Below are 23,965 nucleotides of genomic sequence, written 5' to 3'. Positions count from 1 at the left end.
CCGTGTGTGTGAGTGTGTGTTACCTGTGGGGTCTTGCTTCGTGATGAAAGACTCGGTGCTGAAAGGCTGGGCGCGAGGTATCCGACAGGCAATACAGATCAGGCAGCTCTGCAGGTCTGGAGAAAGAAAGGTGGTGAGACTTGTGTGTGTGTGTGTGTGTGTGTGTCTGGTGCAGTAAGCCAAAGAAAACAAAAAGGTAACCCGGGAGAACGGGAGAAGAACAGATGTGACTGTCCATAAATGTTGACAAAAAAAGATAGGTGTTAATGTTCTATCCTCCGTACTGATATTGGCTTCAACAACAGTGCAATGTATTGACTGAGTGTATGAAATGCCTGCACTCATCTGGTGGGTGTGTGTGTGTGTGTGTGTGTGTGTACCATCGCCCTCCTCCTGCATGGTCCGTGGTTGGGACACGGTGAAACACTGCATGATCTCGTATTGCTGCCGAGCCTCCGGGTTTTCGGAATCCAACTCGTCCGGCGGCCTCTTCAGCATGCGACAGTTAAAGGTGTGGCTGTTCCTTCGGCTGGATTCCTGCGGCCACGGCACGCCGTTCACTGGACAAAAAGGAGAACAGGTTTAGTGTTTAGCCTACAATTAACTGTTGTTATTACATTAATTTTATACAAGAAATTTTAAGGCCGGATGATATTATCCTTTAAGCCACAATAACCACAAACACTGATTCATGACAAGAATGTAATTTGTTTTCATTTCTCTATGACAATGTCCTTTTGAGCTCTTTGTTGCATAGGAGGAAATACAACTGTTCAACCTTGTCCTCTACTGCACTCTATCTTTTGTCCTTATACGCCCCCCCCCCCCTCGGGCCCCCTCCATTTTCATTAGAATCTCTTTTCAAGGTTGTACAGTAGCTAAACATTAAAACATTATCACAGGGAAGAAAGTCATTGTTTCACTCCTCAAACGCACCCACACATACGCTGCCTCTCTGCTCTGACTTCACTGTTTCTTCCCTCCCCCAGCACATTCTGCAGCTTTGTGTTGAGCACTTAACTGCGTTCATTTCAAATTTCCATAATTTCCATCATTCTACTTTCTTCGTACCTCTTCAAATGTGCTTTAGTAACCGTATTTTCCATCAATAAACCAACTTAATTATCTGTATTAAAGGGCCGTATACTGATTTCTCAGCCAAAACCCATCCCGAGTTTTACTGCCTCCTTAATGGGTTTCATTGGCAAGGAAACTGTCAAATTTGAAGATATTGAAAATGTAATTACCAAATATCTTTTAAAAAATAATAGCCATTGGCATCTTAAATGTAGAACATATAAAGTATTAGACAGCGGATGCATGCGCAGTCAGTTTTCTCGTAGTCCCAGCTCTCTCACCCAGGCTTTTGGGCAGCAGATTGCGAACAAATTCATTGTGGTCTCCCACATGGAGGATGCTGTAGACACTGGAGGCCATCAGCTCCTCCTGGGCGTATCCGAGGTAACTCGTCACGTTCTCGGAAATGAAGACGATGCGGCCCTCCCGGTTGACGACGAAGAAAAACCCATCAAGGGCCTGAATGAGAAGGAGGATGCAGAGGGAGGAGGGGGAGTAAAAGATCAGTCAGATTGCGTGTGCTGAGTTGGAGTAATAATCCCATCTGTGGTGGCGGGTTAGACATGTTGTGTGTGTGTTCACCTCTAGCAGCATGGGCCCCAGCGCCTCCTTCTCCACCAGCCCCTGGCTACTGGAGGAGATGTCGCTCTTCTGCACCTCATCATCTGGAGACAGAAGAGCTGCTTTCTCTGTCAGGAGGAAAACAAACGTCAAAAATCTGAACCCACAGACGTAGAAGTGTCCTGTAAAATAACTTCATTCAAACCCCCCAAAAAAGTGAGCTAGAAACTTTAAGACCTGGATGCCAAAGTCATCAATAAGTAAACCTCACATTCCACACACATTCTGAATCTTGGATGAGGATCAATTAAGAACTGTTATATGCTTTTGTTTGTCAGAATGTGCATGAATATGAGAAAATAAGATGTGCCATTTTTGATCAAATGTTTGTCCCTGACAGAGGTGAGAGGTGTACTGTACATACATTGCACAATCTTTCATTTATTTCATTCATTTTTTATCAATGTCAAATGTCTTTGTAGCACAACAAATCTAACAAAAACGGCCACGAAAAAAGCGTGCAAACTTCTGTGTGTGTTTCAGCCTCTCGCAAATCCCTCCAGTGTGTGTGTGTGTGTGAACCCTCACCCTGCTCACGCCGTTTCATCTGCTGGATTTGGTCCACAGTGCTCTTGAGGATGTGGCACTTGTCGGGCTTGACACTGAGACTGGCAATGTCGCCCATGTTGGATGACAGCAGCTCAGCCAGCTCCTCGATGTAGCGGCACTCCAGCTCCCGTCTCCGCTTCTCCAGACTGCAGCAAAAAAACAACAACAACACACACATTTGTAGACGACCATGAGTTTCAAACATGTAATTCTTGCATTTTGTCTTTTTTTTTTTTAAATATTGATTGATCTGCTGTTTATTTTCCCAATTAATTAATGACTGCTTTGGTCTATAAAACATTAGGAAACAGGGCCCAAGGTAATGGCTTCATATTTTGTTCAACCAACAGATTAAAAAAAACAAAAAAACACAATAGATATTCAATTGACTATAATGTAAGACAGAAGCAGCAAATCTTTCTATTTGAGAAACGGAAACATCAGATGTTCGGCTTTCTTTGAATTAATTCTTACATTAAAATAACTGCCGATTCATTTTCTGTCAATCAATTTTTCCAGCTAATTAAAACCTCAAAAGAACTTGAACACAGGAAATACAAAATACACCGCTGTCTGTGTCAATCTGAAACATTATAAAAGGAACACTGTGGCTTTGAGTCGAATTATCTGTAAAAGATTAGTAATAAAAAAAACCCATTTTTTTTTACAGTTTTTAGATATATAACATATTTTAGATACAATATCTAAAATATCTAAATAAAATGAAGAAGCCAATTAAGAAAACAAAAATGAAGATAAACTTAACTTGGACAAAATCATCTTAACTGATGTTTAAGTAGGATGACTGATAACTGTCCCTGTAGCCAGAATATACTGCTATTACTCAATAATATCACACTGTTGGCTGTGAGTGACGAGAACATGGCGGGATAGAAGTCAGTGGCGCTGACACTTTAAGTGGTTTATTGTTCTCTCGGAACACAAACTATAGCATCTATCTTTAATAGAGATGAAAGGACTAGTAATGAATGGATTAATAGGCCACTATTTTTGATATTTCATTAATCATAATTTTTTAGGCAGAAATGCCAGAATTTCACAGGTTCTAGCTTCTTAAAACATGAACGCTTCTTTGTCTTTTATGAGAGTAAACTGAATATCTCTTTGCTTTGGACTGTTGGTCATATAGCTCGACGAATACTGGATTTTAGAGGCCGATGTCAGTTTTTGAAAGTTGAAAAAAATCTGATAAAGATGTATGTACCGACACCGTTTCTGCAGTGGAGTGTATTGTTATTTATTGGCCAACCTTTACACCAATATTGATATATCTCCAATAAGCCAATATCAGCTGATATTATCGGCCCAGCAGATGTCATGATGGCCTCTGTGGACTTGTGATTATGACGTGTGCATTGTCGCGCTAATTGCAATTATATGCAATATATAGAGCAGATTATCAATGAGTTCATCAAGAAAATAATCTGGAATCAATAATGAAAATAACTGAACTTTACTTGACTTCTTGGCACTTCTGTTTTTACATTTTTTTTGTCTTAACACGTTGCTGCTTACTATCAGCTAAAATCAGCCAGATTAAATTTAGTTTACTGGAGAATTTAAACAGTTTCATAAAAGTGAACGACTTTGTCAAACAACAGGTGGTTTAAGTAACATCAGAATGTACCATAGAAGTGCAGTTTTTCACCCAGCTGTCTGTAATTTGTTTTTATAATATGTTAACTTGAAATATATCAGCGGGTTGAACACTGAAAGAAAAATATTTAAAAGCGAATTCAATCAGCCTTTAACTCCAGTCTCTTCGGACTCTATGCACACCCCCCTGCTTAACCTTACTCTCAAGTTTCAACAATATACTTCCATACTGTTGAGTTACAGCTAGGTATGTGGTAAACATGAAAAACAGGAATGTGCGTATATGTGAGTATGTGGGTGTGTGTATGTGAGACGACAACAGCAAAAGTAGGTCAGTGCATTGGCCAGCCAGAACACACAGGCGTGGTGACTGAGGCAGGGAGGGAGAGAGGGAGGGAGGGGTGAGGACGCTGCTGTGTGAATGCGCAGGTCAGTGGCTGTGTGTAGTTGCTGTAGAAATGCTAGCTGGGCTGTTACATCAGCTTACATCAGCTACTGGGCCTTATAGACTCACACACAGTACACCGAGTACATTCACTCCTTAACCACTACATGACCCACCTTAAAACCTAAAGCTGCATCTAACCTTAAGCCTAAACCGAGGTCTAAACCCTGCGACAGCCTTTTGTGCTATTCTATTCATCCTATAGATACACAAGATTTCACACACAAAGCAGCATTCAAGAGGCCTCTCAGGGGCTTCTCAGAGGCTTCACTCTTGCTAAAAGTACAAGAGACCGATGTGCCTTATTGAGCCATCTTCAGTGTCATAGTCCCATCAAGCAACTTGCTCTACAGAGGGAGTAAGTGGCTATTTATGAGGCCAAATTATTGTGAGGAGCAACAGAAGTGAGAAGAGTCCATATTTAGATACACAAAAATACCTTAATTACGAGGGGTAAATAGCTTAGAGCAATATTATACTGTTAAAAAGTTTGAACAAGGGGTGCTTTCAATAATCTGCCATTTCTCATCACATTATTTAACAATGTTTAGGCAACTAATGTCTGACGGTCTTTGACATGCACCGATCACATGTTGTTTAATATCAATTAATCTGCTGATCATTTTCTCCATTAGTAGATTATCATCTGGTCTCTACAATGTTGAAAAACGCCTGTTACAATTTCCTAAAGTGACGCCTTCACATTTTGACCAGTGCAAAACATATGGAAAATACTTACAATGACATTAAACAGAGAGGGTGAAAAACAAAGGGAATGTTTGGTGTTTTTGTTTTGAGAAATGACTCAAAATGATTATCTGATTATAAAAATGGCAATAAATAACGCATGTTCAGTCGATCAACTAATTGATGACTCGACTAATCGTTTCAGCTCTGACGTCTTAAAAGAAAAATATCAACTGATCAGACTGTAGTTGTTTTGATACTTCAACTCCAATACTCAGACAAATGTGTTTACATGATCTCTATAATCTGCTCTGCAATGAATATAAATGTATTAATTGTTTATGCACTTGACCTACTTTATGACCTTTTTTCTTTATGTTAGAAGGGACAATACAATGTGGTTGATAAGCTCAAGTTGGGTCCCTTAAATTCCCGTTAAGAGTTTCACTTCTTTTTGCCTGGTACTAATGTTTGTAATGTAACGCCACGAACGAAACAAGAACACGTGGCTGGGTCTTTACCTTTGCCCTGATGTGTCACATGGTGAGCCCTTCCTCTTGCGGGACTCTGCCGTGGCAGGGTCCAGGGGGTTTTCCCCTACTGCACTCATTTTCAGCTTCAACTGACCTGTAGAGGAGGAACACAAAGGAAGGGTCATTGACAACAAGTCGACACTCGGATCATTTTTCATTTCATCAGGTAGTACTGCAGTTTTTCCAAAAACCTGAAAGCGGCTAAAGGAACTGTCACTGCCACCGATGGATTCAAGTGATGCTCAGTAGATATTCTTTGGACACCTTTGATTAAACTGTACAGGGGGGGTTTGGTAAAATCATGACTCACATAACAGCTGTTGCTGTCATACACTAATTATAATTGCATTTTATTATATGGCACGATGCCAGTGGGGAGATTCACAAAAGTCACAGCTTATATATATATATATATATAGCTTATATATCATATTCAGTCACAGTTGTAGCATGTTTTCAGTACAGCAGAAAAGCTAAAGATAACACCGCTTTTCAAGCGTCCACATAAATATGTAAAAATACAAACAAACAAACAAAGAGTTAAGTCAGAACTGCTGAAAAAATGTGTGTAATTTTGGCTGTGTAGTTGGTTAACTCACAAAATACTTAAATAAGTCTGTTTAAAGAAATAAAAATGGACACCAAATGCAACAGTGACTGCAGCAGCAGCAATACACAGTTTTAACTTATAATCTTCATGTTCTCACATTTCATATATTCATTATAACTAGCGCTGCAAAAATACATCAAGTTAGTGCATCACAGCACTAAAAAACATTACTCGAGGTGTCAGCCTTAATATGATGTGTATAATATACAGCCAGTGGCGCTGATTTATGTCAGTGCCCTGAAGGAAAAGCTAATTTTATTTAGTTAACATTAAAATATGTATTTCGATTAATTTAAATATATACGTCACATTGAAATTCTGCTTGGTGTTCAGATGAAAGCATAGCTATAAGGGATGCACACAGTAACATACAGTAAATTCCATTACAACAGCTCTGCAACAAACCCCAGTGCCTGTGCTGATTTGACTCTATAGCAATTTGTAATGCTGTACTTTGTGGTGATATTATTTTGGACTGCCTTGTATTGCAAAGCCTCCCTTATGTTTGTCTTGTATGTTTCTGACATTCCTCACTGGTTTCCCCTCAATGGACTCGTGCCTGTTCGTTGTCTGCAAAGTGTAAAGTCTGCATCTCTCTTGCTGCATCAGGAGGGTAATCACGGCAACAGAAAACTCTGCGACATCTGATGAAGCACACTGTGTATAGAGGATAGTAAACAGGGTTATGTACTGAAATTAAAACCCTACTAATGGTATCAGGAATTGAATTTAAGACCAATTTATGAATCCTAATACACACACAAAGCAGTAAAAAGCAGAAAAGGAGGAGAAGTTTTGTCCTTTTTAGCAAAGTGAAGAGATTACTAACCTGTGTTTTCTGAAAGAATTTGAGTAGACTTTGAAAGCCTTTAATTTATTCCTGGGAACTGTGCACACATGACAAAAGACGGACTCAAGACTCAAGTCTCTTAATGTCTAAAACCACATCTGTGCTGTAGAATCTAAATAAAAATCTGTAAATCACGGACATACACAAAAACTACAGACACACAAAGAAACGCTTTAAATCCATGGGCAACCCGCAAGAAAACAAGCCACCATTATCACAGCGTTGGGTACCGCCGCGAGGCCATGCTGCTCACAGGATGCTAATCCTCCCCGACTAGCTTTGTTTACATTTCACCTCAAATCACCCCTCTCCTCCTCGGCCCTCCTTGTGTTGCTGACACGCAGCACTTAAAAAAGATCCATCCGCCACAGTGAGAAATGAGAACACTGCTGCACATTAGCACTCAATGAAAATACAAATTGGCCTAGTTTCTCAGAGACTGGGCTCAGTATGTGCTTTAAAAAAAACAGCTGGAACTGTAATTATGGTTAAGTCAGAGAATTACCTGAGAAAACCTGATTACCACAACAAGCTTTTGCAGGAAACGACGTGCATCACAAATTTCAAGGAACAGGACCAGGGCTTACTGTATGTGGGTATGAATATTCAGGCCTGTGTGCACCCGAAGTGTTTTAGTGAGTCTGGAAATAAAGTAATAATCCGCCATATTTTAATTAAACCCGTTTGTTTTGCATGTGTATGCTGTGAATAACAATAGTTCCACGATGCAGCAATACGCCAGGCAACCACTGAACAGTGCTTGTTATCAATGAAACCATTACTTTGCAGAGTATAAACATGTTTATAATTTTATTCATACATTCAAACACTTGAACATGTTCCAGCTGTACAGTTCACACTGTGAAAACATGCCTAACAATCCATCAAGCAATGAGGGGAAACCTGGCTTAAGTCGAGCGTGGTCGATAGCCGCGCACAACAAGCCATCAACAGCCATCATTATATTTCTGGGCTTTCCTGTTTCCCTGCCATCGTGATTATGTTTCCTGAACAACAGTTATTCCCTGGTACGTGTTTATGATTAAGGCAACGTCATTGCACCTGCTAGCCAAGCTTTGCCTCCACATCCCGACAATGCTATCCTATAAAAAGGCGAGAACATACATGATGGGGTATAATTGATGAACTCTGTAACAGCAGCCGACTACATCGGTGCAGTTCGAGCCTTTCAGCACCTGCGGAAGAGAGCAACTCTTTGACCAGTGCTCATAATGTAAACAGTCAGCAGGTTCACTCTTTATCTAACACCCTCTACTGCACGTGCTTCTTGGGTAACTTCTTGGGTCATGTAATGTACTCCGCTTTACACGGTTTGTACAGCTTTTTAAGAGTGAAATTCAAGCACTCTCAAACCAAAGATTTCCAGACTCTCGTGGCCTTTATCATCACATTTAAACTATAAATGCAATTGCATTACCAGCTGTTCATATCAACATATTAACTATTAAGTTATTTTTTTTAAATGTTTTGATCTGATTATTTAATGCTTGCTGACAACAAACAAACATGATGACCGGAAAATTTCATTACAAATTTTTAATTACTTTTGTTTTACATTATTGTGCAGATGAAACACCGGATTATATTATATACCTAACCTTGAAAACACAAAAGTTAAAATTAAGCATGTTCCAAACTTTCAAGACTTTGTACAAACCCTGTCTTTATACATCTTTACTAAAGTAACAATGGTTGCAATAAAAAATAATTGACAATATGGCAATCTACAAAAACAAACCATTATTATTTAATGTTTATTTTGGACTCATTGTCACCTGACAGAATATGTTACATGCTGTTTTCTAGTAAAAATATTGATTAAGCTTGATTATATTTACAGTTACTGCCCTTTCACTCCATTTCCTCTGAGTCACTTTGTATGTCTTGGGCGGATCGGACAGCTCCGATCTCAAAAAGGTGTAAATGTATCCAAGGAGCATTCAATAAATCTTTATTCCTCCCATAGTGTAACTACGTCAGTAAGCAGTCTGTGGAAATAGCTACGGTGTGTCTGATCTTCTTAACACATCCACGGTCTGTCTCTTCTGTCCTTGTCATAACAGCAGCTAAAATTACACTGAAATTAGCCGTTGGTTCTCTGTCTCATTAAAGAAACCAAGGAAAAACCAGCTGCAATGATTTCTCTACACATACAATCAGATGCAAAGCGTGCTGAGCTGCTGTAGCGTTGACTTCCAATCAGTTCAACCGCTGAATGATCTGTGCGGGTAAGAGCAGTGAGGACGCTAAAACTTTTGGCTCGCTCATAGTTCATAAACACAATTCATTTATGTGGATAGTTAAAAGCTAAAATTAGCGGAAGTGCAAAAATTATTCTTCTGGTGTTTTGGGCAGCTTTAGGTGCATTAGCCACCTCCTTATGGACTGGAGGGAGGTCGATTGTACTGCAGTCATATTTTCGATCTGGCCGACAGAGACACATATATGTGGTGTAGTGAATCAAGATTTTATCCGCATATGAGTCACTTGAAATGATTTGAAGTGTAAACAGGGCCTTTGTTTAACTTTGTAGAGTTACATTTGGCTGCACAACACTTTTTTCTATGAAATTATTTCTCTATTTCAGAAAAAAATCTCAATAGATCTCATTCAATAAATCCCTCAAAACGTTTGTCCGTAGTTGTAGGTTTGTTTCTTTCCTCTGGATTTACACACCAGAATTCTGAAAAGCTGAAAATATGATTTAATCTGAATTACTAATTGTCAGTCAAGACTGTTCCTTGATTCCTGCATGTCTAGGCTGTTATCTCTAAGCAGCCTCCACGACTGAGACTGTAAGCGAGAAGCGCAGGGGCTTCAATGAAAGTAAAGGTGAGCAAAAGCTTTAGTTTTAAAACATTCATTTAGTTGGTACCTTATACTGCATATCTACTGAACACGAAGGGTTACCGTCATGGGTTTAAGGTATTCAAGTGTCGGATGACTAGCTAAATAACTGACCTTTGCTTGTCTCTAAACTGTGATAAAGAGCTGCTAAAAACACAAACAAGACATGGACCATCAGGGTTAAAAAGGTAATATGTTTATGCTTCAAGCTACATTCATTCACTCATGATAGTCTGTGAATAATTCGGCTTACTCTATTTGATACTATCTGCCTGCAGTCAAACAACACTGTCACTATGAGAGCCCTTTTGTAGTCTGTTCTGCTCCATTCATTTGCTGCGGTAAGCTAAAGCTGACGCGCAATTGCTGTCACATCACAACACGTGTGCTTCATATATAAAATGCAAAATACAAATGCGTCTTCAATGTGAAGGCAGCAGTAGGCCTTTACTATGACACCTCGTAGGGAAGGACTGTCAATAAAGTAAAACACACAAAGAATACTATGCAGAAGTTGGTAAGTATATTTTGGCCACAGACTGTATATAAAGATGGACGACGTGTCTCCACTTCCTCCCACTGTACAAAAGTTCAGGCAAAATATCACGGATACAGCCGTCATTTGGAGGGGATGGAGCCGCAGTATTGAGGTCCCGCCCATACACCTGCCCGACCCAATTGCGAGCACACCACGGTCAATCATAGCTGTCAATCATGACGTTGCATCCCCTTTTTATAGCATGAAATAACTAATTAAAACCAAACATATCAGGAAAATGAACACTTGAACAAACATCAGCATGATAAGAACTACCTAAAATGACAGAAACCATCTAAATTTTTTGTGAGGGGCTTAAGACCTATACTGCAGCCAGCCACCAGGGGGGCAATCGATATGTTTTGGCTTCGCTTTTGCCGTCCATCTTTATATGCGGTCTATGGTTTTGGCTCATGAAGAAAAATATGGAGGTAAGATGGTTAGATGAAGAGGAATTACAGCTTAAACAAGTTGAACGTAATAGTATGTCCTCTATGGTTAATTGCACATTTGCAAATTTCGTTTTTATAATGGGCTCTGTCACTCAGTCGTGATTAATAAACATGCACTACAGACGGGAAGCCGGCACCTGCTCCACAATAACTGTTCAATGGATATTTAAAAATACCAATATCCTGTTTTCTCACCATCTGCACCCAGTACACTGAACTTTCACACATGCATGAACAATTACTCAGCAACCCATATATACACATAAACATAATTTAAAAAAAAAAAAAAGGTACGTACGTAAGCCACAGCAGTATTTAAAAGACAGGTGACAGCATGCACTTATTATAAACATCTGCTGTGTGTTACATGTGACTGAAACACTCATCAATTAGGACTACTGCAGCTGCAGTGTGAGCACAGCCTCTGTCACAATTTCACCCATACCAGCTTTCCGGTAAACAGAAGAGAAAGAACGTGTGGAAGAATAACAACGGCAAGTGTAATCCACACACACACACACACACACACACACACACACACACACACACACACACACACACACACACACACACACACACACACACACACACACCCACCTGTAGACCGGGTCAGCCTCCTGCACCTTCTGACCTCACCCCCACCCCTCCCCTCTCTATGTGACGTGTGGAGCAAACGAGCCTTCAGTCGCCAAAGCGGAAGAAGAAAAAGAAGAAGAAGCAGCAGCAGCAGCAGCGGCGGTGACAGCGCAGCAGAGTCAGACCGCTGAGAAACACAGCCCAATGCCTCCACAGGCTCCCCATTACAACCATCTCAACGCTTTCGCCTCCTTCGATTTCTCATTCCCCCCCCCCGAGCTATACTGATCACTTCACACACATATGCGCACACACTTGACAGTGGCAATGTATGGCTTGCGGGTAAGGGGGGGAGTGAGGAAGAGACCACCAGGTACAGAGTAGGGAGTAAAGGATGTGGATTACCGGTAGAGAGGTTGAGGACAGGATGGAAAGAGCAAACACACACTCATTATCCTTATTAGTCATGTACATACAAGCGTTCACTAGTTTCCAGTTTCAGTGTTTAGGCTTCTTTGACCCATATCACCAGACCAGGAGCAGTGGGTTTCCTATATGGTTACTACAGATAAACTTCTCAGAGTTCGTATAGTATCTCGGTCCCGATGTACACTAAAATGGTACAAACCGTTTGGTGAAATGTGAGATTTTATCAATTTTCATGACTTTTTCACTCTCAGAATAATATTATATATTATATAATATATATATTATTCCAGGAGTATTTACTGTATAAATGGAGATAACAGCAAAAGGCTAATACATGATTTTAGGGAATTTAAATGGATTTTTAGTGCTGCATTTGTCTTATAATTTAACATTTTACATAAGATCACCACACTGCTCATGCATGCAGCGTGACCACCCCTCTCTGCTACACTGAGTTGGTACAGCCAATGAGAAGCTGCTCAGTCACTGTTGCTAAGGCCCACCCTCTAGAATATAGGACATGACCGGAGAACGTGCACAGCTTCAGTCGATCAGGGCTCCTGGATTATGTTCATACGTGTTTAGTATTAACATATGGACCGGCCATCATTGTTAGTGCGCAGCTTCACCCCAGTCCAGATAGCGGGTTTAATTAAGCAGCAGTCATGTCCTGCTGTGAGGATTTCTTCTGCTGTGGGAATCTGACCGCGTGTGGCTTCAACATGCGGTCAGATTTAGGGTCAGTTTACTCATAATTCAAATCAATGAATTAACTGATTCTGCCATTAGTCTAGTATTGACAGACGCCTGAACACTTGCATCACTAAAAGCCACTAAATGTTTCTCCCCAAATCTGAAAGTCATTAATCAGCCGTTATCAATTATTGTCAGATTAGCAATTTTCTGTGATGTTCCCTCTCATATGTATAGCAGGCCATTTGCATATAGGCAGCAATCTGACATTTCATGACCTTCAGTTTTACACAGGACGCAGTGATTTAATTTGCTCAAGTTTAGAGACTGCTGCAATATTACTCTGCAAAACAAAAGATTAGTCGGTCTGCATGCATAATTTATCTAAATTATGGGTTTCAGCTTTTGTTTCAATAGTTACGAGTTAAAATGCAGTCTTGTAATGTAAATGGGGTTACATTTTCCACCTCTATGTATTTTGCCAGAGGTAAAAAAAACACCCACATGACAGGTGAGACCGCATGCTTACTGTGTGTTGTTGTTTTTTTTTTTTTTTACCCATGAGCCACATCAAAAACAAATTCCGAGTTTTCCTCGATCCGAATCAACGTGTGCAGAGTCTCACTGCTGTGCTGTGACACAACGCTGCTGTGTGCACATTTGTGCAGAAAGGTGTGCCTAACTTCAGATATATTCTCAATGAATTGATTATTTGTTCCATAAAATGTCAGAAAATAATGAAAAGGGACCCGTATAATTCCTGACAGCCTGAGTTGACGTCTTCTAATCGCTTTTGTAGTCTGACCAACAATCTAAAACCAAAAGATATTCAATTCTGTATTATGGAAGGGACGACAAAGCAAAGTTCTCACATTCAGGAGGCTGGAGCATGCAAACATTTGATATTTTCGCTTGAAAAAATGACTTTAAAGATTCAACAATTGTTAAAATTGTTGCTGATTAATTTTCCGTCGATTGATTAATCCATTAGTCCAACGTGTTGTCTTCAAACGTCTTGTTTTGCCTGACTTAACTGTCCAAAACCAGAATATATATATTTAATTCACTATCATAGAAAACAAAGAAAACCAGTGATTATTCACGTTGAAAAAGCTGGAACATGATTTTTTTTTTGGCATTTTTGCTTAAAAAAAAAAGATTAGTTGATTATCAAATAGTTCTGTATTCAATTTCTGTCTGACTGACTAATCATTTCAGATCTAAACGTAATCTTCACTGTAATGGATTACATCTAACTCAAGACACTTTGGAAAATGGTCACTTTAAGAGTCCCTGCTCCTCAACTGAATACCCTGGTAAGTTCCAGTCCATTGTTTCCCACCATCTGTGTACACCCAGATCCAGGATGTTTACCAAGAGTAAGAAATAACCTTGGACTGCACACAGCTCCGCACACAGCTCCACACACACACAGCTCCACACACACACACACACACACACACACACACACACACACACACACACACACACACAATACTACAGTTAGCCAGGCTCCTTGGTGTATAGAATACATAGTGTAAAGCTGTGTGCAGTGGTGAGTTACAGCCAGTGGACTAAGCAGAAATGTGAGATCTAGTGAAAGACGCATATGGAAAATTGTTATGTTAAATAATGCAATATGTATAAAGTATAAAAAGAATGTATACAGTATATTAGTTTGTAGAAGTGGAACTGCTCCTTGTCGGTCTTCAGGGCACAAAAATTGAACTAAATCCTAAAAATAGTGACAAAATATATCTATAAATATATCAGTAAAACGATGTACATTATTTAGAATAACATGAGTGTATGACGTCATTCATTTAGACAGGCAGATCTGCTTATCCACCTGTGTGTGTGCGTGTGTGTGTCACTGCTCACCTCGTTTTTCACACGGCATTTTCAATCTCAAACACATTCACTGCCAGACTGATAATTCCACATGAATATTCATCATTTACTGAACCCCACCGGCCTCGGTGTAATTTGGAGTGGAAGTGTGGGTGTGCGTGTCCTCGTTTCAACTCGGAGAAGTCTAAAGGGGGGCCTCGTCAGACATGCTGGGATGTTCAGAGACATGCAGCCTGTTTGGGGCCACAAGTCTCAGAGCGCACAGCACATGGGGAATAATACGGGACGGCCAGTGACAGAGGAATTATCTTTCTTTTCTGCCTGAACTAACTGGTCCTCTTCAAAAATTAAAGTGACAGACTATTAAGTCTGTGTGGAGTTCATTCGGTTTGAATGAAAAGCCTTTCTTACTTCCAGTTATTTCCACCCAGGTTTTTGTGTCGTGACAATTGATTATGTTTAAAGTATTATTATCTTTTTCACTGTAGATCTTAACACAACTTCAATTTGGTAAATGGTAAATCTCACTTATATAGCGCCTTTCAACCTTCACGGTTCCGAAAGCGCTTTACAGCTAAGTCTCACTCACCCATTCACTCACACATTCACACACCGATGGCGACCGAGCTGCCATGCAAAGTGCTGGTCTCCATCGGCAACTTGGGGTTCAGTGTCTTGCTCAAGGACACTTCGACATGAAGATTGAACCCCAAACAGTGCTAACCACTGCGCCACCATGCCAAATTTGCTCTGTAAAACACATAAAAAGGGCCAAAATAATGTCCAACGGTACACAAAACGCCATTATAGCCTTGAAAGAAACCGATGCAGTTCATCATTGATTAATTGATCAACAGAAGATGAATTGTCATCACCTTTGATAATAGACTCATTTGACAATGAAAACAATTGTTAGTTGCAGCCCCACTAGCAACAACGAAACAAAGCATGAAACTTGTCCAGGCAAATTAAGTCCATGGCTCATTTTCGGCTCAATACCGCAAAATAACCAGCTCCTGTGTTTTACTTCTCCGAATATTGACCTCTACCACTACCATCCCACAAACATGGCCTCAGTTAACACTAAAAATAATAAATAAAGCATTGTATTTTCAGTCAATAAAGGAAATAAACAAACGTGATAGGAATATTCAGTGAGAATCTGTGCTGAACAATGAACAGTTACACAGAGAGGACCCAGAACACACAACAAGCTGTGAGCTGCGACACTGTTTCACCTGTAGTGAAACATATTGCAGCACTCAAACAAGAGCGCATCCACTTTACTTACTTGATCTAGGGCTCCAGTGGGTGAGTCATGTGGTGGCTGTGGTGGCCTTGTCCAGGGCTCAGAGCAAAGATAAAGGGAGGAAGGAGAGACCAGGGGAGTGGTGGGTGAGATCAGTGGTGGGCGAGCAGCTTGGAGTCGAGGTGATGGAGCGGTGGTGGCGGGGTTATGGCTCCACGGCCGCTGTGTCGCATGGCACCATCCCAGGTGCAGGGAGAAGCCTGTCGGCCTCTGACTGGGAAAAGACAAACGGAGGAATGCTGTTAGTATGCGATGCGGTAGACTTTTCATCGGACATTGTTCAAATTGTACTGACAAGAGTTCATTTCAACAAACGCCGTGTGATGCGCACACCAGAAAACACCTCTGTCACGTTAACTGAACGTCAGTTAAATAATGTTGCAGATGAAGTGATGCTGTACTTTCAGAGGTCCACCATATTTACAAAGAGAAAGACTGAATATAGAAAGATTATCTTAAAGGAGGATCTGAACCCTCACTTGCTCACTGTGTGGCGATTGTCCACCCACCTGTAGCACATCCTCCTGTACAACAACAAAGGGCTGGGCGATACGATTCCTTCAAAATGCAACAAGACTGAAACATCTGATTTTTTTTGGATTTCACGTGCAAGACAGTCGAAGAATACTAAATACCTACACCACCTGCAGGCTGCAGGTGTGTTCCGATACTGGTCAGTGCTAGATGCTTCAACTAAGAAGAAGAGCACAGGCATCCTCTTTAATAATCAGTTTCAGCACACACAGAGCAGAAAAGCCCCACACACACACTCCTGATGTTTGCGTTTCTGGATAAGACATCAGCCTGATATCTGCAGACAGCGGTGTAGTTAACTACCCAGCAGGTAGGGACACATTGTAAACACAGTAAAATCTACACACTGTTCTGTCACCTTCCGTCAACAAACACAAACCGAGAACACACATCAGAGTGCAGATGGGTGACAAATTACAGGAAAAACCAACATAAAGTGTCTTTAGACTTAAGACCACTACGAGCCTCCAGAACAGTTTCAGTGCTCCTCGTCAAGTCTGTGGGTCTCTACTGGAGGGATGAACACCGTTCCTCCACAAGATATTCCCTCATTTATATATAAAACCTTTATTTAATCAGGTAACATCATGGAGATCCAGATATATTTTGCTGGACAGACCTGAGTACAGCAGATAGAAAGAAAAACAAACATAGCCAGACATAACAAAAGGACACAGGACTCAAAAGGACTCACATTCATCAAACCATTCAATGCACAGAAGCTTCTGCATTTGATGTGTTTCTTCTTATTCAAGTTTTTCCTTCAATTTGTCGCCCGTCTGTATTTTACACATTGTGCAAAAACGCTAATTTTCATTTGATTTAGTTAACATTTAATATATCACAGAGTCATCCACATCCACATGTACATTAAGCATCAAAGAATATTGTCTAGAAGGCAGAATTGTAACGCATTGTAATACACGAAATAGAAAACAAACAACAATTAAATACACAGATATATGACCTTTTTAATGAAAGTGATGCACATCTCTGTGCCTGGGACACCTGTTGATGCCAGCTAGCTGTACCCTCTAGGGAGGAGAGTGAATGTGGCACCAGCAAAGTTAGAAACAAAAGGTCAAAAGGTGAAGTCCAATCAAAGATGTACCACTGCGTGCTGTGTTGCGATTGTGTCATGACATTAACCTGCAAATGACCTAAGTAAGGTCCATTTAGAGACTGTGTACAGTCTGCTTCACCAGCAGGGAAATCCCTAAGCACTTTGACAGTGCCTTGGTGCAAGAATTTCATTGTATAGTTTCCTGTAGTTCCTACATGGATGACAATAAACCTTGAAAGAAATGCAAACATTGTAACACACAGTTCCCTGGTCTCCTTTCAATCAGCATCACTGTCATTGACCTCGAGTCTGAAGTCTGGTCATTATTAGCTGGTTGTAAATGACTATCTGGATCTACGTCCCTGGCTGGTTCTGATCCTCCACAGTCCTCTAACCTTCAGCTTCTGTGTCCATCTGCTCAGCTGACACATAGTTGACTTGTGCAACAGCAGATCAGTCACTCAGACTGGAGAACGTACAGCCGAAGGGCTGCTACACAGCAACATGATTAATGCCAGCACCAAAACACACCAAGTATTTCTCCTAATCCAGTCCCTGTCATAGCGGAGCTGCCAGAGCACCTGTTTCACAGTTTCCTCTGGTCGTAAAATGATCAAAAACCTGCAAGTCAAAAGCTTCATGAGGAGTGGTCCCCACCTGAGACAAGGCCTCCGTCAGGTTTTTCAACGAACGGCTCATTGGATTTTATCAGATCACACATTTCCCAGAGTGTAAATTACACCTTGTGTAAAATGGAAGACGAGTTAACGGGTACACAGGCTTGTTCAAAACTCAGCGAGGAGCTCTCTCACACACAAAGAAGCATTTGTTGATTTGGTACATGGTCAAAACGAGGGATGGAAATTTTGTAAAAAATAAATAAATAAAAAAAATAGGACAAAAGCAAGAGAGAGAAAGACAAAGGAGAGGAGGTGAGTGGGTGAAAATAGCAAAACTAAACGGAGGCCGAGCATAAACGTTATTTGGTCCTCGCTTCATTATGGAAACTTAATAAATCAAAAACAGCAGCTAGAACTCAAGTAAGGAAGATAAGGATGATAGTACCGACTTTCTCACAGCAGATTGATGACAAGACCCTGCCAACATGTGTGTCCTGAATACACATCTGGAAATGGCCTTCATGGTGGACGCCTGCCCTTGTGCACCTTCAGCCCTGCTCTTGCAACTAAGCAACCTGTTTAAAAGCATCAAGTCTCGAGCAAAGACATGCGCACTCAGAATCCGTCCTTCGCCAAGTTTGGTCCAGCTTCAGGAGACCAGCTGGCTTGTTTTGGAACAGCGCGGCAGTCTTTCGGCCTCGTCTATCAATGCTTGTAAATAAGTACAAGGACTGCGTGACAAATGATGCAGATGTGGAAAGGTCAGCCGGCTTGTACGGCCACGTGTTATCAGCCGGGAGGAGGTCAACGAGGGAGCCCAAATTTGGATGTCTGGTCTTGAATTCTAATCAAACGACACGTTATGCGTCGAATGAGTCAGTGCATCGCATCGTAGCACTCACAATGCGGTCACGAGCTCTGTCTCACACCCTATTATGCAACCATGCCAACATTTACTCCCAGAACAAAACCAGATTGACCACTTGTTGATTTCTGATGGGCCAATCTTGGCCTAATGCTATTAAAACAACCGCAATTAAAGAGGTGGGATCATCCCTTTATCCAAAGCACACCACGCACTGCATTTTATAACCTTCACAAGCCATCATTTCCTGATAGTAAGTTATATAAAAGCCGTGGAACGTCACAGTGCCTTAACTTTTACCTGTTTAACATTTGTATGAACTGTAACTGTCTCAAGGAGGAACGCTGCATTCAATTTGCTGATAGTCGTTGGATCAAAATATTCCTGTGAGCCGATATTCTCACACATGATAAACAAGTTCAACGTCAACTGTTTACAGTGAGACTAAAGAAAACAACATGGTGGCCTGCTTTGGTAAAGACTTTCAGTAGAACCAGGAGGGAAAAAATAGGAACTGAGAAACTGGGACCATATGTTTAATAATAAATATTGATTTACAACAGATTAGTATTTAATGCATTCATTCATCACTTCCTGTAGTGGCTGCACCAGAAGACAAGCAACTAAGAATGAGTTACTACAACTAAACAAATGTAAACAAGAAATGAATTTGGATATTAGATCAACAACAACAACATCCAGAGATGTCTGAGATGTCTTTAGCTCAACAGGCATCGACTTTTCTCCTGAAATAACGCGGCGATTCTGCGTGAACGCACAACTTAACGATGGGAACAAAGACAGAGTGGCATCTTTTCGAATAATCTTACAGACTGGTTGTGTAACTTGAAAACAGGTTGCAAAGTACACGTTTATCCTCATCCTCCAACTTCTTGAAATGCTGCCACACTTCAGGCGACATTTTCTAAAACATGACAGCAATCAATCATGCGATGGGCTCGCTTGTCGGCCAATTACAGTTGAGTCGGTCAATTATTGCAGTTCCGTACGTCCCACAATGACAGTGGTTTGCTTTTCACGGCACATTCAATGCAGCACGCCTTATCGTTCCAACATTTGTTTATTTAAACATGGCACTTGACACTGGACGTTCAGCAAACATTTTCAAATAACAAAGTGCGCACTCACACAAACACACTTTCCCTCTGAAAAACAAACCCACAGCCTGACACACGTGGACTGCAACGTGTGAACACACGTGTGACGTGTAAAATAAGCCTGCAGCCAGCATTTGAATATCTGGACCACAAACAGTTGTTACTTGCGCCACGTTGTACTTCACACAAAACAAGACCACTTCCTTTCCTCTTAGTGCTGTTTCCCTCTGTCAATGGCTGCAGTCTAGACATCACTGATGCAAAAGGTATACTGCTTTGCAGCCTTTCTGCTGTGCAATATATCAGGCTGCTTTCCCTCTGACTCCTGAGCAAGGCAAAGCCCTTACACACAGCATTCGCTAGCACTGTTTCTCATGAAGACGATGCGGCACACAATGCCACTGAAAAAAAGACGCCTATATTGTGCTTGGTCGGGCTTGGGGATTGTATTTATAGTTAAACTGTTATTATTGTATGTTATATATTATTTCCACCTTGAGTAGAAATTGTGATAAAAAGATGAATCAAGTTCAGGCAACTTCAAGGGTCTACCCAGATAAATGGAGAGGTAAGAATACCGCAGAAACATGTATTGGTCTGATTTATAATGGCAGCACCTGCACAACATCTTTCAGGTGGCCTTGATTACACAGAAGTACTTCACTGTAGAGTTGAACTTTGAAATACCCTTCCCTCTGAAATGAAATAATGACACCAAGATAATCACTTTAAGAACAAAATACTGCCATGGGTTATATCATCTTCTTCCTCCTGTGATATCAGCTGTAACTTTTAGAGCTTTTAAAACTTTGTTTAAGATCTCATCATCTAAGATTTAGTCCTGGCCTCATCTCGTTCACCTAAATCGCACACTCACTCCTCTGACACAGAAGGGACACTCCTCCAGTCGCAGTAAACACAGCGGCATTTGCACCCAATGTTGTACACAACAGCCTCTGAGCACACGCCAAATTTACTTTGAGAATACTGGCGGCCGAGGGCCATTCATCTGCTTTACGGATTCAGTAATAAAAAGCAATCACCACAACAAAACAACAACAAAAAAACGTGCATGTGATGCCAACTTAAAGCATTCTCAAGTGCAGAAATAACAAATATGCGAGACACATTTAAGTGTTGACTCCAACTTGCACGGCAACTTCTGAGCGAAGCTTTTTACTTTCCAAAGTATCTCACTGCCCACCCATTTAAAACCCAGGCACACAGACACCTTTATGCTCTACTTCACGAAAGGTGTTAATGCCACATATGTTCACTACACACTGTTCACTTCACATCTAAGGTGAGATACCCAAAACTGTTAAACTTCCTCTAATCCACTTGACAGTGTCCCCTGGGCACAGGCACACATCCAGTCACATCAGCAGAGGATAATGTACCTGTAAAACAATTTCTCTCTATTTCTCTGTTTCTCTTTCTCTATTCCTGGGAGTATCATTTTGGCAAACATATCTTTATTACTCACAAACACTCACACAACACAACAACCGCTCTCCTCGCTCTGTTTTCCTGCTTGCCCTATCAATTTCTTCCTTTACGTGGTCCTTCTGTTTCCCTCATTCTTCGCCTTTACCTTTCTCCTTCCCTCCATTTCCTCCCAACCTTCGCAAATTCTCACAGTCTGCTGCACAAGCCTTTTTTTTTTTCCAGGCGAGAATGTAGGCCATCGCTCTGACAGCAGGAAGGCAGCGAGGAGTCAAAGCAGCGCCGCTCTTCTCTTCTTCCCCTTCATTCTGCTCGCTCAAAGCAGCTGAAGAAAGTATGCATGTATGTGTGTGTGTGTGTGTGTGTGTGTGTGTGTGTGTGTTGCTGCCTCACACTGACTCAGAGTGCCAGGGTCGAGGGACAAACCACAGCATACAGCAGGCCAGAGCTACACAGGCTACACCAGGAGCCGATCTGTTCCAGCTTTGCAGAAACGAGAGCTCCTGCACGTCCCATTGCATATTATCAAAGATGGTTTGAAACGCTCTGGAATACAGAGTTTATTTCATCTAAACGCTCTGATTTGTGATAACACTGATTTGCCAAGACAATGCAAACCAAGCCCCCCCCTCCCACCCCCTGCCCATGCTGGAACTAGACCAGAATTGAAGACATCACACCTTGAATAAAGGAAAACTGCTTAAAAAAAGATTTCCTTCATATCCCTTAAGTAAACAAGAAACCACAAGCTGTGGGGTTGATGAGATTTAAGCTCTGTCCAGATTAGGTTTGCAAAATTCCAGGAATATTCGAGGCCTTAACTTTCCATGGGAATTAACAGGACTTTATGAGAATTTATGGGAATTAACGGGATATAACGGGATTAAAGGGGAAATGTAGGGTTTAATTGTTCTGCCTGTATTTACCATTCCATATGCAGGTAGAAACAAACCTTTTACCACATCATAAGCAGACATAATTGTAAACCCTCCTAATAGAAATTTAAAAAAAATCTACAATTTAGTTGAGTTGAACTTTAATTAAATGAGCTGAGTTAGCTTGCTAGCAAGTTAAGTAATGGGGAAAGGCCAACAATGTGGGCTGAGTGCAAGTGCAGAGTTTAAAGTGAATAACTAATTCATAAAAGAGAATAAATGGAAATATATTAAAACTCCTCAATTAGCATGCTCAATCAAGCTACATCCCACATGCAAACAGCTAGCTAGCAAAAACTAGTTTTAACTAGGTGTTAACTAGTTGTAAATTGTGCGATTTATAACTAATATTTAAAGCCACTGGGTGTAGAATTTAAAAAAGCCCCCCCCCCCCCCCCCCCCCCCCCAAGTAGTAACTGAAAAGACACTGTCGCAGACATTAATGAACGCCACATGGCTTTGTTTTAATTTAAGTAACACCATATCCAATGCTGTGCATTTCACCTCTGTGACGGGCCTGTGTGAGACACTATGATTGGTCCATTCAACGAAGCACGGCCGATTTTGTACACCTAGTCCACTGATTATATCTGGGTGTCTTACGACAACACCGATTGGTTTTGCAGGTATTTCTTTTTTTTTTAAACGAGGGTGATAGACAAAAAGACAGGATTAACAAAAACTACTCCAATTCATCCAGAGGGCGACATGAACATCTGTAGTAAACTTCATGGCCATCCATCCAATAGTTTCATTTCACTAAAAACCAAAAATGTCAACCTCATGGTGGCGCTAGAGGGAAAGTCAGGGGATCGCCAAAGTCATTAGGATGCATTGTCTGGGGACCCTGAACGTCTGCGCAAAATTTGGTGCCAATCCACCGAGTAGAAGCTGAGATATTTCACAGGATAAGTGAAAACTTTGATATATATATATTATAGGTGGTCCCAAAGGAGACGTCACAGGATCATCAAAGTCATTAGGTTTCATCCTCTGGGCGGTATGGACATCTGTACCAAATTTCATGGCAGGCCACCCATTACTTCTTGAGATATTTAAAAACTAAAAGTGGTGGGCCGACTGACATTGCCAGCTAAAAAAAAAAAAGCCACTGGAGCTGTCACTCAGGAGTGCTGTGACTTCGAGTGAGCTGCTGACCTCTGCTCCCCTCACTGATTGTTGATTTGACATTCAAAAATTGTAACTCGTGAGTCTGAGGTATTTGGTAGGCTACCCCGAGTCTCGACCAAAGTTTGTTTTATTTACTCGTCCTCATAAAAATAGTATACGGACGAAGAAATGCACCGGAGAGAGGCCGAGGCTGGTGGTGCCTTTGCTGAAATTGCCCTCCGATGCCAACAGACACTGAATCGCTCTGCTGCAATGAACTCCAGCGTTGGCAGTTTTTGTTGGACGCTGTTGCCAACGCCAACGCAATGCATCCTGATACATGTAGACACTGCTAACACTGATTGGGCATCCACATAAAACGAGGGGAAATTTACCTTTAATGTAAGTTAATAACCTTGCCAAATTCACGTCGGCTTGATGTTGCATCCATTTTCCCTACAGCCCTGGGTTGTAAATATCCATTAACACCATGGCGTTACTGTACAATGTTTCAGTGTCCCAACCGTGACAACATGGTTGACTCGACTTGTTGCATCCCAGTGTTGACG

At 41.1% G+C, this 23,965-nt stretch overlaps 1 protein-coding gene across 1 annotated transcript in view; it reads right to left on the bottom strand.

Annotated features, from left to right (window-relative positions):
- Positions 1–23,965, bottom strand: part of ncoa1 (nuclear receptor coactivator 1) — a 44,878-nt gene that overhangs the window by 17,390 nt on the left and 3,523 nt on the right. The window contains exons 2-8 of the mRNA XM_070925546.1: positions 15,688–15,919; positions 5,518–5,623; positions 2,227–2,393; positions 1,660–1,766; positions 1,359–1,536; positions 381–560; positions 24–116 (exon numbers count right to left, since the gene is read on the bottom strand). Coding sequence (XP_070781647.1) covers positions 24–116; positions 381–560; positions 1,359–1,536; positions 1,660–1,766; positions 2,227–2,393; positions 5,518–5,606 — 814 coding nt within the window. The 5' untranslated portion in view covers positions 5,607–5,623; positions 15,688–15,919. The remainder of the gene's footprint in view (positions 1–23; positions 117–380; positions 561–1,358; positions 1,537–1,659; positions 1,767–2,226; positions 2,394–5,517; positions 5,624–15,687; positions 15,920–23,965) is intronic.

This window comes from Enoplosus armatus, chromosome 19 (genome assembly GCF_043641665.1).
Source record: "Enoplosus armatus isolate fEnoArm2 chromosome 19, fEnoArm2.hap1, whole genome shotgun sequence".
In the NCBI taxonomy this organism is placed as follows: domain Eukaryota; kingdom Metazoa; phylum Chordata; class Actinopteri; order Centrarchiformes; family Enoplosidae; genus Enoplosus; species Enoplosus armatus.
This window is presented reverse-complemented; position numbering and strand designations above follow the sequence as displayed.